Source organism: Bos javanicus, chromosome 25 (genome assembly GCF_032452875.1).
Source record: "Bos javanicus breed banteng chromosome 25, ARS-OSU_banteng_1.0, whole genome shotgun sequence".
Lineage (NCBI taxonomy): Eukaryota > Metazoa > Chordata > Mammalia > Artiodactyla > Bovidae > Bos > Bos javanicus.
Window position 1 is genome coordinate 27,671,284 of NC_083892.1, and position 15,788 is coordinate 27,687,071.

The 15,788-nt window shown below is 39.2% G+C and overlaps 1 protein-coding gene and 2 non-coding genes across 3 annotated transcripts; all 3 read left to right on the plus strand.

Annotated features, from left to right (window-relative positions):
* The first annotated feature begins 245 nt into the window (after positions 1–245).
* Positions 246–15,645, plus strand: CCT6A (chaperonin containing TCP1 subunit 6A). The gene is made up of 14 exons (XM_061401792.1): positions 246–5,676; positions 6,112–6,175; positions 7,527–7,661; positions 8,505–8,678; positions 9,248–9,351; positions 9,945–10,055; positions 10,271–10,430; positions 10,516–10,598; positions 11,485–11,581; positions 11,899–12,046; positions 12,455–12,588; positions 13,293–13,395; positions 14,384–14,456; positions 14,715–15,645. Exons 1-14 carry the CDS (start codon positions 5,540–5,542, stop codon positions 14,785–14,787), a joined length of 1,596 nt encoding a protein of 531 aa, XP_061257776.1. The 5' UTR covers positions 246–5,539; the 3' UTR covers positions 14,788–15,645.
* Positions 8,238–8,371, plus strand: LOC133238978 (small nucleolar RNA SNORA22). The gene has a single exon (XR_009733711.1). It is a non-coding gene; the product is annotated as a small nucleolar RNA SNORA22 (small nucleolar RNA).
* LOC133238977 (small nucleolar RNA SNORA15) lies at positions 12,089–12,229 on the plus strand. The gene has a single exon (XR_009733710.1). It is a non-coding gene; the product is annotated as a small nucleolar RNA SNORA15 (small nucleolar RNA).
* Positions 15,646–15,788: the final 143 nt, after the last annotated feature.

The window sequence follows — 15,788 nt, forward strand, 5'->3', positions numbered from 1 at the left end:
ATCTATACACACACACACACACAACGAGAGAGAGAGACTTCCACCAACTGAGGCAAGTGTGCCCAGAGCCTGTGCCCTGCAGAGAAGCCCATGCACGGCAATGAAAAATAGCCCCCACTCTCTGAAACTAGAGAAAGCCCTCACACAGCTACAAAGACCCAGTGCAACCAAAAAGAAATAAACAAAATTATTTTTCTTAAATGAGAGACAGGGAGATTGATTTACTTTTTTTTTTTTTGGCATGTCTTATGGCAAACGGGATCTTAGTTTAGTTCCCCAACTAGGGAATGAACCCATGCCCCCTGCAGTGGAAGTATAGAGTCTTAACCACTGGACCACCAGGGAAGTCCAAGATTGATTTCCTTTAAGGAATTGGGTCACATGACCGTAGCGGTTTGGTAAACTCAAAATCTGCAAGGTAGGCTGCCAGACGGGAGGCACAGGGGAGACAGAGTCCAAAGTCTGTCTGCTGGCAGAATCCCGTCTTGCTAGGGGGAGGTAAGTCTTTGATTAATTAAGGCCTTCAGCTGAGGAGGCCCACTCATTATGTAGGATACTCTTCACAACAGAGTGTATTTAATCCACCAACAGAGTATATTTAATTCACCAATTTATTAATAAATGTTAATCTCATCTTAAAAAAAACACCTTCACAGAAATGTCCAGAAACATGTTTGACCTAATATGTGGGCACCATGGCCCAGTCACACTGACACATAAAATTAACCATCACAGTCATCTCTAAGTGATGAGATTATGAATTTAAATTTGCTTTTGGTACTTTGTCTATGATTATGTATTATTGTTTTTTTATGTGTATTATTTGTATAATAAGAAAATCAAATACATTTTTTTTAATAGTTAGGAAAAAGATTTGCTTTAGGAAGTCTTCTCTAATAGCATGGAACTGAGCTCACATATACCATTATAGGTTTTTAGTACATTGTGTACCTTATGTGTGCTGGTGTATGTTTGTCTCTATCAGATCAGATCAGTCGCTCAGTCGTGTCCGACTCTTTGCGACCCCATGAATCGAAGCACGCCAGGCCTCCCTGTCCATCACCAACTCCCGGAGTTCACTCAGACTCACGTCCATCGAGTCAGCGATGCCATCCAGCCATCTCATCCTCTGGCGTCCCCTTCTCCTCCTGCCCCCAATCCCTCCCAGCATCAGAGTCTTTTCCAATGAGTCAACTCTTTGCATGAGGTGGCCAAAGTACTAGAGTTTCAGCTTTAGCATCATTCCTTCCAAATAACACCCAGGACTGATCTCCTTGCAGTCCAAGGGACTCTCAAGAGTCTTCTCCAACTATATTGGGAAAGAAATCTTTGGAGGGGCCTTCTCTTTTCATGTGTCTATTTACTCCAAGCACAGTACTCTGCCACAAAGTAGACACTCAAAGAACGAATGGCCAACATAGGAAAAACATTACCCAAAATCAGTATGATTACCCCACCTCCTCATACAAAACCTGCCCCTATTCTGGAATTTCCTTCAACTCTTCAGACTCCTAGTCTATAAATGGTAACTATGTAGCATGTATTTTGAAATTCTATTTTGTCAGAAATGCCTCTAACCCCTTGGCCTTTCACTATCTCCACTTCTATTGCATTAATTTGAATATTCTACCTATTAAACGTATGTTTTACTTAAAAATACATGCTTTGAAAGCAACCTATGATCCCAAAAAAAGAGATGTTTAAAAACTGGATTAATTCTATCATTCATTTAAAAAGAAAAACAAACACACAAAATAGCCAGAAAATTTCTGAAAAAAGATTGATGAAGAGGATCTGGCCCTACCAAATTTTAAAACATATTGTAAAACTATAGTAAATGAAACAATATGGTATGTATACTTACAACAGTATACAAGTGAATACAGTCCAAAGTAGATCCAGAGACACCTGGGAATGTAGCAATGCTAATAATTACATTACACAGTAATGGTAGAAAACATTATTCTTGAAAAAAAAAATTGGATTGTGTGAATTTTTTCCCAAACATCAATAACTAATTCTCCAGTTCTCAGACACCAACTGCCATCCAGAAACTCAATTCAATTCTGACACTATCTAGAATTAGTGCAAACCCCACAGTTAAGGGCTCAGTCTCACAAGACTGTCTCCACTTCACACTCTAGTTACAAGTCCAAGGTCTCTAAGCTACCCACACTTCTGTCCAACTTGGCTACAAATTTGGGGGTTTCCATAATCCCTTCCATAGGGAAAACTGAAAAATGTTGAGACTGACGCAGTACTCAGGAAATCGCTTGACTCAGTAGTTTATTATAAAGGATACAACTCAGGCACACCCAAATGGAAGCGATGCTCAGGACCAGGTGTGAGGGGAGTGACACAGAGATTCCACGCCCTCTGGATATACCATGCTACCAGGACATCAATGTGTCCATTCACAGATTGTTTAAGCATTTTTATAACCCACCTCCACCCCATCCATTCTCTGGAGGTTGGGGGTAGCGGGCTGAGATTTCCCATCCTCTAATCCCGTTTGTTCTCTCTAGTGACCAGTTCCTATCTGAGGTTATCTAGGCTCCCTACTTTGACTCATTAGCAAAGACTCAGGTGTATTCTAAAGGGGACTGTAGTAGGTAACAAAAGACACCCCTATCACTCAGAAAACCATGGTTTTAGTTAGGTTCTAGGAATCAGGGACAAAAACAACATATATTTTTTATTCTATCACAAATTCTTATCTCATTCCTTATTAAATTCTAAGTGAATCAAACTTTAAAATGAAACAGAAAATCTTGAAAATACAAAAGAAAACATGGGAAATTTTTAAAAATATTTAAGTGTGTAAGGCCTACTTTACACAGCATAGCACAAAATTCAAACACACATTTAAAAAAGGAAACATCTGACTATATGAAAAAAGTTAATGTTTAATTGGAAAAAAGGCATAAATACAAAATACAAATAACACTAGGACAAATTCATTGCAACATAGAAAACATAAAGAGCTCCTGTGAATATTTAGAAACTAAATACAAAAACAGAAGACATGACTAGACAGTTCACAGAAAAATACAAATGGCTCCTACATATAAGATACACTCAACATCACTCTAAACAAACGAAACTTTAAGATATCATTTTTCACCTATAAAATTAGCAGAAACAAAATGTTAAACATTTTGAGGACATCCTTTCCTTTATATATGTATTTATTAAATCATATATACATATATAGGTAAATGATTTAATAAAAATGTTCATTAGCTCAATATGATTTGATAAAAATAAAAAGACATACTTTGTACATTTCATATTTTCCTGTAAATATTTCTGCCTCCCCCTTTTATGGACACATAAAGTGTGGGTACTGCAAAAATGAAAATATTCTGAATGTTTTTAATATAGTCCATGTTAATATTTTGATGGCCTCTGCCCTTTGAGCTGATGCCTGGGGAATGGTTATAAAAAATGAGAACACATTACACATGCTATTTAAACCATGCTTTTCTCCCTTATTTGTGTCATTAAATATGCTTTCCTCATCCTCTGCACACAGTTTTCAACACCTTTCTGACTGCCCTATCCTCAGTCTTCTCCCTTAGTTCATCCTCCATTCCACCAATGTCTTCATCACTAGTTCTTTGGTTTCTCACTGCCAGCAGGCATATGCGCAAACGTCTTAACTCACAAACCAGGCCCTGGCAGTCAGGACAGGCTACTTCCCTGAATTTGTCTCTTGCAACCTTTTCCCCTCCATTCTATGCATACATCTTTGGTTGGGCTTGACAGGCCCTCCCACTGTCTTCCTGTCTGACATCACTCTCCTAGGCTCTCTTCTCCTGTGAAGTATTTACTTATTGTTCAAAACTCACCTCCTTCAAGGACTTCCCTGGCAGTGCTTAAGACTCCAGGCCCCCAATGTAGGAGGCCAGGGTTCGATCCCTGGTAGGGGAACTAAGATCCCACATGTCATGCAGTGTGGCCAAAACAAAAAACCTCACCTCCTCCAAAAAGCCTTCCCTGATGCTCAGAGTTAATACCTTCATGCTCACAGCACTTCATTCATCCCTTAATTATAACATCGGAATCTTTACTGTTCATTGCCATTGTCTACAAGTTTATCTCCCTAACTAGGCTTATGTGCTTCTTGTGGATTAAGGATCTTCAGGACTAATCATGTATCTCCTACTGTGTAACTCATACACATGCTTTTGTGATTCTCAAATATAAAAAGCCACTGAAAAGCATTACATACCAGGATATTTACTGCAGCCTTAGAACAAGATTGGGAACAACCTAAAAACCAACCAGTAGGTGACTGGCTAGTCAGGTCATTCTTATAAAGATTATTATGCAGCTGTTTAAACGTAAGAATGAGGAACCCCTTATTTTTATATTTTTTATGTTACCATCTTCAGGATACTTTAAGTGTGACACACCCAACAGTGTATATTATAATTTGCCATTTTGTGGGGGTGGGGATTTTTAAAAATATTTATATACATATTTATTTAGAAATCCAGACAGCATCTGGGAAATTCAGAGTATCTAAAGGTATATATACATCAGGAGAAAATTGAAGTAGAGGAGGGAGAAATACTTTTCATCATATACCCTTTGTCACCTTCTACATTCTGAACAATTGTAGCTATGACCTATAAAAATAAAAAATAAAAATTAAAAATATCAGAGAATACCTGGTATCTAGGTGGGAGGCGGGAACTGGATACTAGAAACAACTGTGGACATCTTTCAGAATAAGGGAGTTCTCTCACAGGCTGGACACCACTGCTTGGCCAACTTTGAGTTTTCAAACCTGCCTTGAGAGCCTGAGGTCTCAGCACTGTGTCGTAAGCCCGAAGGGTGAACCGACTCTTGCTTCTCAACTGTCATCGCCCCAATCAGGTAGCTTTCTAAAGGCTTCTAGCACTTTCCACCTTGCCTTATATCTCTTCTTCCCTAGGCCTAAAACACCTAGGATACTAGGCAAAGGTCCTTTTCAGGTCCACTTTGTAACCGCCAAAGCACCTAGAACACCGTCCAGCACACTGTACATAGTCCAGAAAACTCTGGTCACCGGGATAAACTCAAAAAGGGAGGAAAAAAGTAAACGGCGCGAGTGCGGAATGGAGGAGGCCCACCCTACAACCTAAGGCCGGGGAACTCCGCGAAAAAGCAGCCGCCTCTCCAGTCACGCGCCGACAAGTTCGCTCCGCCTACGTCCTCAGGTCCGGGGTCCGCAAAGCCGGAAACCAACCACCTGCGACACTGGAGCCCTGGGAGCCCTGGGAGCCCCGGTTGCCGGTCGCAGGGATACAAGCTCCGCCCGAACGCAATGGCGCCGCGGCCGACGCGAGGAGCGGGGCTACGTTCGGCCGCGACCCAATGAGCGGCGCCGGCCGGCCCGCGGCCCAGTGGCGGCGGCGCGCGGGCACGCTGGGGGCGGGCCCGGCGCACCCGACTGTTCCAGAAGACCCGGATAGCGCCTCCCAGCCACGCTGAACCGGCTCAGGGCTTTTCGCCACGCCGTGTCCTCTTATCTTCCTCTGCTGGGTCAGTTATGGCGGCCGTGAAGACCCTGAACCCCAAGGCCGAGGTGGCCCGAGCCCAGGCGGCGTTGGCGGTCAACATCAGCGCGGCCCGGGGGCTGCAGGACGTGCTGAGGACCAACTTGGGGCCTAAGGGCACCATGAAGATGTAAGGCGGGACTGGCGGGGAGGGGCGGGCGGGCACCGTGCACCTCGCGCTGTCGCGGGCCTGCGCCGGGGACCGAGGCGTGGAACTCGCCGCCTCTGGGCCTGTGCGCTCGCCACTGCTGCCCTTCTTCCCCGTATTGTCCCGGTTGGGTCGTATTTTTTGCCCTGGCCGTATCCTGGTGCTCGATTCTTTCGCCGAGAACAAAGCTGCCCGCGTGCGCGGCGCTCCCCCGCGCTTGGGACTTGAGCGCCCTTTCAGACTCTTTCCCAGACACTAGAGGGGTGAGCACTGCGCTATCCCTGTTAGCGGGGTACAGAGAACCAACCCCTTTGCCCCAGCTCTTGAAGATCTGGTCAAAACCCGATTGTTAAGGGCCTCTTAACTTGATCTCCATTGAAAAAATCACAGTGCGATTCATTTCTGCCCATTGAACAGGCTTGTTTCTGGTGCTGGAGACATCAAACTCACTAAAGATGGAAATGTGCTGCTTCATGAAATGGTGAGAGGCTGCTGTCCTAGATCCAAAGTGTCTTGGTTTTCCGTATTACATTTGATTTGTAGGAAGATTTTTACTCTCAAAAGGTAGTTTTCCAGACAGTGGAAGGAGTAGGAAAAAATGTTATCAGTACTATAATTGACAGTACCGAATAGTGAGGAGCCCTGGAGTCTAATAAAGTCTACTTTGAATCCCTTACTCTTACCATTTAAGGCTTTCTTTAAAGGGTGTTAATTAAAATTCTAATAAAACCTGAAGAACTAAGAGGAATGACAGGCAAAATGCGGCAGAATGGTTATACTTTTTCAAACAGTTCTTTTGTGTTACATCACACTTCACCACCACCATCTGAAGGAGAAATAAAACTTACCATTTTTAAAGTCCCAGTGACTAAGAATCTGAGGTTATTGAGAGGAGCGGTCATTTCCATAAGTTCCCCCAAAACAGTTAAAATCCTAGAAAAGGAAATGACTTGCCCATGTTTTGAGTTTAAAATAAGATTTAAGGCTTTGAAAATAGCGTATCATACCTTCAATGTCCAGATGTTTTGTTACTATCTTCAGTATGAATTAGCTAACCTGGAAGGTGTAGTTTTTGTTGGTGGGTTAAGTGGTGGCCTCTGCTTGCAGAGAAAAATAGGAGTCATAGTTTAAAGTCGATGTCAGAAAAGCTATCTTTATCTGACTATTTAATTTTACCTAATCTAATAAGCTAGTCTGTTTAGATTCTTAAAACGGTCAGTGTCCCTAAAGACATAAAAGGCTGTAGTAAAGGACAATAAAGGAGACAAGAACAGTGCAGGAGCCATGATTGGATACTTTGTAGTTAAGAATCTGTGGGTGACAGACATTAATATTTTGTTCTTCCAAAACTGTTCCACAGTGACTTAACATCCACTGTGGTAGTATTTGCTAAAGAGGCTAAGTGGGTTTTTTCCGTTGTAAATTGTTTGCACAGTGCCAAATAATAACTGGGCTGCTGAGCTTTCATTTTTAAAAGGCACTTGGTTTATTCTCACAAGAATCCTACATTTGTTATAAAGAGGCTTGCATGGATTTGAAATTGTTGCTATTACTTGTTAGCCCCATTACCTTGAGTAAACCTTCACTGGGCCTCATATTTCCTCATCGATAAAGTCAAGATAATCTGAGAAGTAAATTATACATGAAAGTGTTATTGTCATCATAAACTGATAACTCAGAATAGCTAATCATGAGTTTTTAATCAGAGCAATTTGTAGCTGCATACTTTGACATTTTGTGCAAATAGATTAGCCATTTACACATCTTAAGGTATATTTGGACTATTTTAATTTTAAGTTGTTTAAAGAATTTTTCTCTTTCTCTACTTGCAGCAAATTCAGCACCCAACAGCCTCCTTAATAGCCAAAGTAGCAACAGCCCAGGATGACATAACTGGTGATGGCACCACTTCCAATGTCCTCATCATCGGAGAGCTGCTGAAGCAGGCGGATCTCTACATTTCTGAGGTATACATGATTCTTGTGCTGCTTTGAAACTTCGTTGTCAATAAGAAATAATCTCAGTTTGACTCCTACAGACTGATGTACTGATAGTAGCTGAGGCCATATAATGGAATGTAAAGAGCAAAGGGCTTAAATCTGGGAACCAGAGTCTGTATCCTTGTCTGACAAATTTATTGTCATCCTCGAGCTGAAGAATCTTTGTTGACCTGAAAGGTGTTTTTGTTTCGTTTTTTCAATCAAGTTGCATTCCATATATAATTTTTTATATGTCTATAACATAGCTTAATAATTGAGATCTAGAAATGCGATATTCACGATGGCATATTTTTAACGAAAGAGTCAACAAAATTTAAGAATGCCATAAATTTTTTAACTTTCAGTAGTTCCACGGGTAAAGCAAACTTCAGTACTAGTCTGATGTAGGAAGGATTTCTTGGAAAGAGAAAGACAGGCTGAAAAACAGTCTCTCTGTTTTTCATTAGGAAATGATGTGAATTAATTTCAGATTACCTATAGAAAAGATGTAATAGTCAAATTGTTATGACACAATTTTGAGTTTGGGGCATTATCCCTTGTGGTTTGCACAGTGAACACCCAAGTGTGCTTTGTAGTTCCCTTGGCTTTGACTCTGTGCTAGAGTAATGTCTGTTCTTTTCCTCTGCATTGAAAGGACTATTTATCCTTTTAAATGTATTCAGAAAGTCAGCACATTATATTAATTGTGTTTAAGGGTATGAATGATGCAGAATAAACTTTCATAAATTTGCTTTGTAATGAACTGTAGTTAGCATCTACCTGAAGATTTCTAGTGTTAGTGGTGGTTTTGTAATTGTATGTTTACTATAGGGTCTTCATCCCAGAATAATTACAGAAGGATTTGAAGCTGCAAAGGAAAAGGCACTTCAGTTCTTGGAACAAGTCAAAGTAAGCAAAGAGATGGACAGGGAAACACTTATAGACGTGGCCAGAACATCTCTACGTACTAAAGTTCATGCTGAACTTGCAGATGTCTTAACAGAGGTATGTGTTAAGTTTAACATGTGTCTGGTACTTTACGCCTATACTGAGAACCCCTGGCAACTGGAAATATCAGTATTCTTACTAATTGCAACTAGAGAGTGCCATCTAAACTCTTCACAGTGTCATACTGTGTCAACTAAATATTTGGTCAGCCATAAAGTTCATTTTTGTGGCAGTAATAACCTGATCTGTGTCCCTAGAAGAAGTAAAGTGAGAAAATCATAGTATTAGTAGTATTCCTGGCCAGGTTACAAAGATATAATCAGACCTTTCAGTAAAGGGGGTTTATAAAATGGAGATTTTATTATTAAAAAGTTTCCTGTTGTCAGTATTTTTTATTGTAGAGGTGTCAGTGGTTCTTTAATTACAATAGAGGTTTCAGGAATGTAAATTACTCCAGCCCTTTACACATAGTGCATTCTGTTCTGTTAGCATGTAGAAAAAGACTTAGATCAGTTCAGAGATTTTCAAAGACAAGAAACTGCTTTAAACATCTGTGAAGAATAAGTACCATAAATGTCTCAACTTCCACAAATCAAATTCATTGAATGGTTACACTCCTGTTGCAGGCCGTAGTGGACTCCATTTTGGCCATTAAAAAACAAGATGAACCTATTGACCTCTTCATGGTTGAGATCATGGAGATGAAACATAAATCTGAAACAGATACAAGGTAGGTGTTACAATGCTATGAAATACTTCAGAGTACACATTTGAAGCTTACACAGTACCTATTTTTGCCTAATTTTTTTTGAATTAATGTATATTGCCTAGACAAGTTATCATTTACTCAGCAGTATTATCTCTTGAAGTCAATTTTTTGTATTTATAGTCAGAATGATCCTGGAAAGTCAGCTTCATCAGTCATTTGGCATTTATTGAACTATTGAGTACAGAGCATATAGGAGACTTTGAGGAATTTTAGAGATAAATTATTTCAGAGACCTAGTTTGAAAACATTTTTAAAAGGAGGTGATCACCAGTGTAATAGCAACCAATTGTGACTGTTTTCTGTGGAGAATTTTCTGTATAAGAAAGGGTTGTGGCTTTAATTTGAATGGCTTGTTTTTGTCATGTTCTGGAATTTTGCGTTTTCACAATTGAACCTTCTTAGGTAGTACCCAAAAGTCCTATTCAAATAACTCAAGAAATAAAGTTGATTGTGTGAAAATTGTCAATACAGTCTCAGTGTTCTAATTTTGTTAGCATGTTTTACACCCCCATCTGGAAATAAGTAAGAATATAATCTCTTCCGTGTTTTAACAGCTTGATCAGAGGTCTCGTTTTGGACCATGGGGCACGGCATCCTGATATGAAGAAGAGAGTGGAAGATGCATACATCCTCACGTGCAACGTGTCATTAGAATATGAAAAAACGTGAGTTTATAGCTCCTTAGAAACGAGCTTGGCATTTGGGTCAAGTCATTTTTTCCCCCTAAGACTCAGTGTCTCCACTAAAAAGGGCAAAGTGCCTCCACCAGGGATTCAGAAAATTCTAGGAAGTAGCCTCTGAAAGCATACCAGGGGGTGGCATTGGAGCTTGGTGACCACTTGCTAAATATTTCCTCCCCTGTCTGTAACTTCTTTTTTAGAGAAGTGAATTCTGGCTTTTTTTACAAGAGTGCAGAGGAGAGAGAGAAATTAGTGAAAGCTGAAAGGAAATTCATCGAAGACAGAGTTAAAAAAATAATCGAACTGAAAAAGAAAGTCTGTGGTGATTCAGATAAAGGTTTTGTTGTTATTAATCAAAAGGTGAAAAATCTTGTTTTATAAACTAGTCTGTATCTATTTTTATTTTAATGGTAAAATATTGAAACTTCTTCTGTTGTTATTACAGGGAATTGATCCCTTTTCCTTAGATGCTCTTGCCAAAGAAGGCATAATAGCTCTGCGCAGAGCTAAAAGGAGAAACATGGAAAGGTACGGGTGGCAGATTATCTGTGTGACAGGAATTTCACTTTATTTTGCAAGTTAACTTGGATTATTCCTTTTTTCCCTTTTATCTTTGTGAGTTTGTAATTTTCTATTTTTACAAAATATGCATAATATTAAGTTTATAATTTTAAAATATATAATTCAGTGTCATAAAGTGAAATTCACATTGTTGTGCACCTAGCACCATCGTTCGTTTCTAGAAGTTTTTCCATCGCAAATGGAAAATTTGTACTTCTAAACAATAACTGTACACAGTCTTGCCAGTAAATACTAGTCCACTTACTGTCTCATGAATTTGGTACCTCATGTAAGGGAATCATGGAGTATTTGTCCTTCTGCATTTGGCTTATTTTCACTTACTGTAGTCTTTTCAAAGTTGATGTTGTAGCATGTGTTGGGATCACATTTCTTTTTCAGGATGAATAATACCACGTGTTGTTGATTCATTTATCTGTCCATGGACATTTCTTTGGGTTTCTACCTTGACTCTTGGGAATAGTGCTGCTATGAGTGTTGATATATACTTGTTTTATTTTGAAACGATGACCTATATGGTACCGTTTTTTCCTTATCAAGAGAGTGCATCAAGGGTTTGAGAAAATACTTCTCCCGCAGAGCTCTTGGTGCATCTTTAGATTTCATGTCGGAGGAGTATTTACTGACTTGAGGAGAGTGGTTTAAACGGGGAGTTAGGAGAAAAGACCAGTTTTCAGCTGGTTGGTGGCAAATGGAAAGGCTTATGTAAAATATATTTTAGAACATGATTTTAGTATGTAATTCTGAAAAAGATTGCTTTCTAAAAAGAATTAACCTCTAGATATAACTAATAAAAGCACTTCTGCATCTCCCTTAAAATACTTGAATATTTCAGGCTGACTCTTGCTTGTGGTGGGATAGCCCTAAATTCTCTTGATGACCTAAATCCTGATTGTTTGGGACATGCAGGACTTGTCTATGAATATACATTGGTAAGTGTATTTTCTTCCCAAAATAATAACTACTTTTTGGTTCATGAATTCTTCAGTAGTTAAAAATTCTTCCAAACTCAGGGTAATGTTTTTGCTTTGTTTACATACATTTTGATGATTTGTATATAGTAATAATAAGCCCTTGATGGGGAAATCACATTTCATTTATGTAACCTTTTTTCAAAGAAATTATTAGCTTTAATGTGATCAGTGTGGTGCCCTATTAATACCCCATTTATTCCTCCATAAGCCCCTCTCCTCTGGTCATCCCTTGCACAACCATATCCTGTTTTTTAAAATACTATCTCTTCACACAGGGAGAAGAGAAGTTCACCTTTATTGAGAAATGTAACAATCCTCGCTCTGTCACATTATTGATCAAAGGACCAAATAAGCACACGCTTACTCAAATCAAAGATGCAATAAGAGATGGCTTGAGGGCTGTTAAAAATGCTATTGATGATGGTAAGATCTTCCCTGTGTTTATTCTTTTTTCTAGTCTAAAAGGCATGGCTGAATACTGTGTTCTTTTTGTCAGTAGTTTACACAGCCAGACACCATGCAAAAGTAATGTTTTCCCTTTAAAATGGCTATGATGGTATGCTAAGTTTTTTCATAGCATGCTGTTGTTAAAAAGGGGATACAAATAAATGAACTAAAAGCTTGCAGGATTTGCATGTGCTCCTTAAATCATTCTGTTGTTTGAGATGTTGCTTGTATCGCTTTCAAATGCAGTATTAAACTTGCTGTGGTTACATGGAATTCTCAAATCAATGGCTTTCTTGTGTTTTAATGTATGTTTTTCCTTATAATTGACTCAACAGTCTTATGTTCTCTGTATCTTAGCATTTTCCTCTTCCCCTCATCCAACAGGCTGTGTCGTCCCAGGTGCTGGCGCAGTGGAAGTGGCGATGGCAGAAGCCCTGGTTAAATACAAGCCCAGTGTAAAGGGCAGGGCCCAGCTTGGAGTTCAAGCATTTGCTGATGCGTTGCTCATTATTCCCAAGGTGTGAATGCTTTTAACAGTTTTCTAAACTATGCCAAAGTGATTCATCCGATGAAAGCTTTTGATGTGGGTTTTTTCATAATGTGGATTTTGAATAAATAGATATCATCCATTTTCACCCTAACATTAGAACAGGTGTTTCTCCATATCTAATGTATTGGTTCCTCTGGACAGGAGGCTTGACTATCTGAAGTTGTAGTGTAGGACTTATCCTTGAGTACAAGCTTGCTTTTTCTTTTTATTTGTTTTAAACTAAGATTAATATGGACTCCCCCGGTGGCTCATATTGTAAAGAATGCCTGCAATGCAGGAGACCTGGGTTCGATCCCTGGGTTGGGAAGATTCCCTGGAGGAGGGCGTGGCCACCCACTCCAGTATTCTTGCCTGGACAGTCCCCATTGACAGAGGAGCCTGTCAGGCTACAGTCTATGGGGTCGCAGAGAGTTGGAGAAAGATTAATATGTTGGTTTTCTATTGTGTGCTCATTTGAAGGTACAGTTTATGGCTAGTGTATTGCTGAGATTGAGGTGGATTGGTGAATGAGTTAGTAATGTATATTAGTCATTGTGTAAAGTGAACATTAATATCAGTCTGCATTCATTAAAGTTTTTTTTAACTGTTAGTTTGAAATACGATTTCTTTATTTTAGACTTGACTATCACTTAGTAGGTCCTGTCTTTAAATAGTTATATTTGTTTCCTTTAGGTTCTTGCTCAGAACTCTGGTTTTGACCTTCAGGAAACACTAGTTAAAGTTCAAGCAGAACATTCAGAATCCGGTCAGCTTGTGGGTGTGGACTTGAACACTGGTAAGGAGGATGCAGCCGTTTGAAGGGGGAGATCTAGATGCTATAAGCAGAGTACAGATTGCTGATACTGCTGAGTTGTGCTAGGTGGTTCAGGTGTATGTTGAAGGGTTTCATATTGAGCTTGTTTTAGTCACCTTTTTATCAGGGACTTTGATTAAAGTGATATATTTGATGATCATATTTATGGGTGAAAACAGGCTAAGGATAGCAAAAGCTGGAAGAGGGAACCAAATCTAATGAAATGATGAAGGCTTTGATGTTAGGCCAGTGTAGTACAGATCATACAAGTAGAAAGTGGAAGATGTACATACATCTGTGCAGTATGTGGAAGACCTGTTGTGAACAGCAGCATTTACATTCAAGTTAATGTAAAACGTTTCTCTTTTTAATTTTTATTGGAGTGTAGTTGATTTACAGTGTTGTGTTTATGCTGTACAGCAAAGTGAATCAGTTGCATATATATATCCACTTTTTTTTTAGAGTTTATTCCCATATAGATCATTGTAGAGTATTGAGTAGAGTTCCCTGTGCTATACAGTAGGCTCTTAGTATCTGTTCTATATATAATAATGTGTATATGTCATTCCCAGATTCCCAGTTAACAAAGATTTCTCTGGAATGAGGGAAATGATAAGCCTATCTTGCCAGATTATAGCTCAAGTGCTGTACTTTAATATGGACAAACAAGAATGTCTCCAGAAAAAGATACATGTTCAAATGTTTGGCAACCAAATAGAGCATTCCTGTCACTGAAAGTATTCTAACTAGAGATCAGCCACTCATCAAAGCTGCTATGCATAGGAGTCATGGTCTGTAATACAGCATTGGGCTAATTGAGGAACTTTGGGTTCTCATAGTTAATACTGGAGAAATGAGTAAACACTGATGAGTAAAGCAGCACAAAATACTCTTATTAGTTCTTTTAGACAGCATTCTGATCTTATGAACCTGCTCTATGTGATTTTAAGAAGACTGAGTTACTTTTCAGGTGAACCAATGGTAGCAGCAGAAGCAGGCATATGGGATAACTATTGTGTAAAGAAACAGCTTCTTCACTCCTGGTAAGTTTGGGAAAGCCAGAACTGTAAAATAACACTTAAGGAGCCTTCATACTCTTTAAAATTGGTACATTTTGTTTCATTTTCTTCCCATAAGAAAATGTAATCAGTCGGAAGTATAGCAGCTGAAGCTAGTCTTCTGTGTATGTAGGGGTACAGGGGGAATTTGACATAATTTGCACAAGTTAGTTGGAGATTGAGTTGAATTAGAGTTTATACCTCAAACCTGAGCTGTCTTGATTTTTTTCCCCCCGTTTTCAGCACTGTGATTGCCACCAACATTCTCCTGGTTGATGAGATCATGAGAGCTGGAATGTCTTCTCTAAAAGGTTGAATTGAAGCTTCCCTTGTATCTGAATCCTGAAGACTACAGAGTGATCCTAGTAATACAGCTATGGAATTTTGGTCCAAGCTTCAAATGATCTTCAAAGGATTTTCTTTTCCCATATTAAAAAAGGAGAGAACACTGGCACCTATTCAGATTCTGAAGTTCTGAAATTATAATTACAGTATTTTAAAAATTGCACAGCAGTGTCCACATACAGCAGGTCATACTTACCCAGTAAACAGGACATTTTGCTTTACCCTCAGTGATATAAAGATATTAGATAAGCATATGTTATCTACATTGTTACTAAATATTCATTGAAAACCAAATTTTAATAGTTTAATAATTTCTTCTAATGGATGTATTTTAATTTATTTCCAATAGTTCCCGTCATTAAGCGTAAGACTTAAATAACCTAAAGTTTTGAAGCATTCCTGCTTCCCGAGCATACTTTGGACTTTTCATGCTTTTAAAGTAGCTTTGCTAAAATGCTTCCCAGAAGTGTTAAGTTATCGTGAGTAGAAAGATGGAACTAGAGGCAAGAGGGGTTCAAAGAGCTGAAAGTATAAAGTGGCAAAATAAAGGCAGAGGTTAAAAACACGACTGAAAATATGGTGACTAAGGACTAGTGAGGTAGATTTTCTGGCAAGATCGTTATTTTCACAGCTCAGAACCTTTGCTTATACTGATACCCTTAAATCCTCCAGTGTCCTGTTTAAAAACTGTTCTCTTCTACATGTTCGCACAAAATACAGTAGGTATATCTGAAGCCCTTGAAAGTGAAATTGTGTTGCTAAACTTTGTGTTTTGAGGAGTTGGCAGTTGCCTACAGTGAGTGTGTAATAAATATGAAGTTAAAACCTTTCTGTGCTGTCAAGATGGTATTCCAGGGTACAAAAGGAATCTGCATATAAAAGGGAAGGAAATCAATCCATCCAGTGGTTCACAACTTAATGAAGGGGATTCTGAATTGGCAGGGCCTCTAGACTGTTCAGTCTCCCAGTCGT

Excerpts from the sequence above, each read along its gene's own strand:
- CCT6A (XM_061401792.1), top strand. The coding sequence starts at position 5,540 with ATGGCGGCCGTGAAGACCCTGAACCCCAAGGCCGAGGTGGCCCGAGCC. Across the intron at positions 10,431-10,515 it reads TTGTTGTTATTAATCAAAAG|GGAATTGATCCCTTTTCCTT; the intron begins GTGAAAAATCTT and ends TTGTTATTACAG. Across the intron at positions 12,589-13,292 it reads CGTTGCTCATTATTCCCAAG|GTTCTTGCTCAGAACTCTGG; the intron begins GTGTGAATGCTT and ends TGTTTCCTTTAG.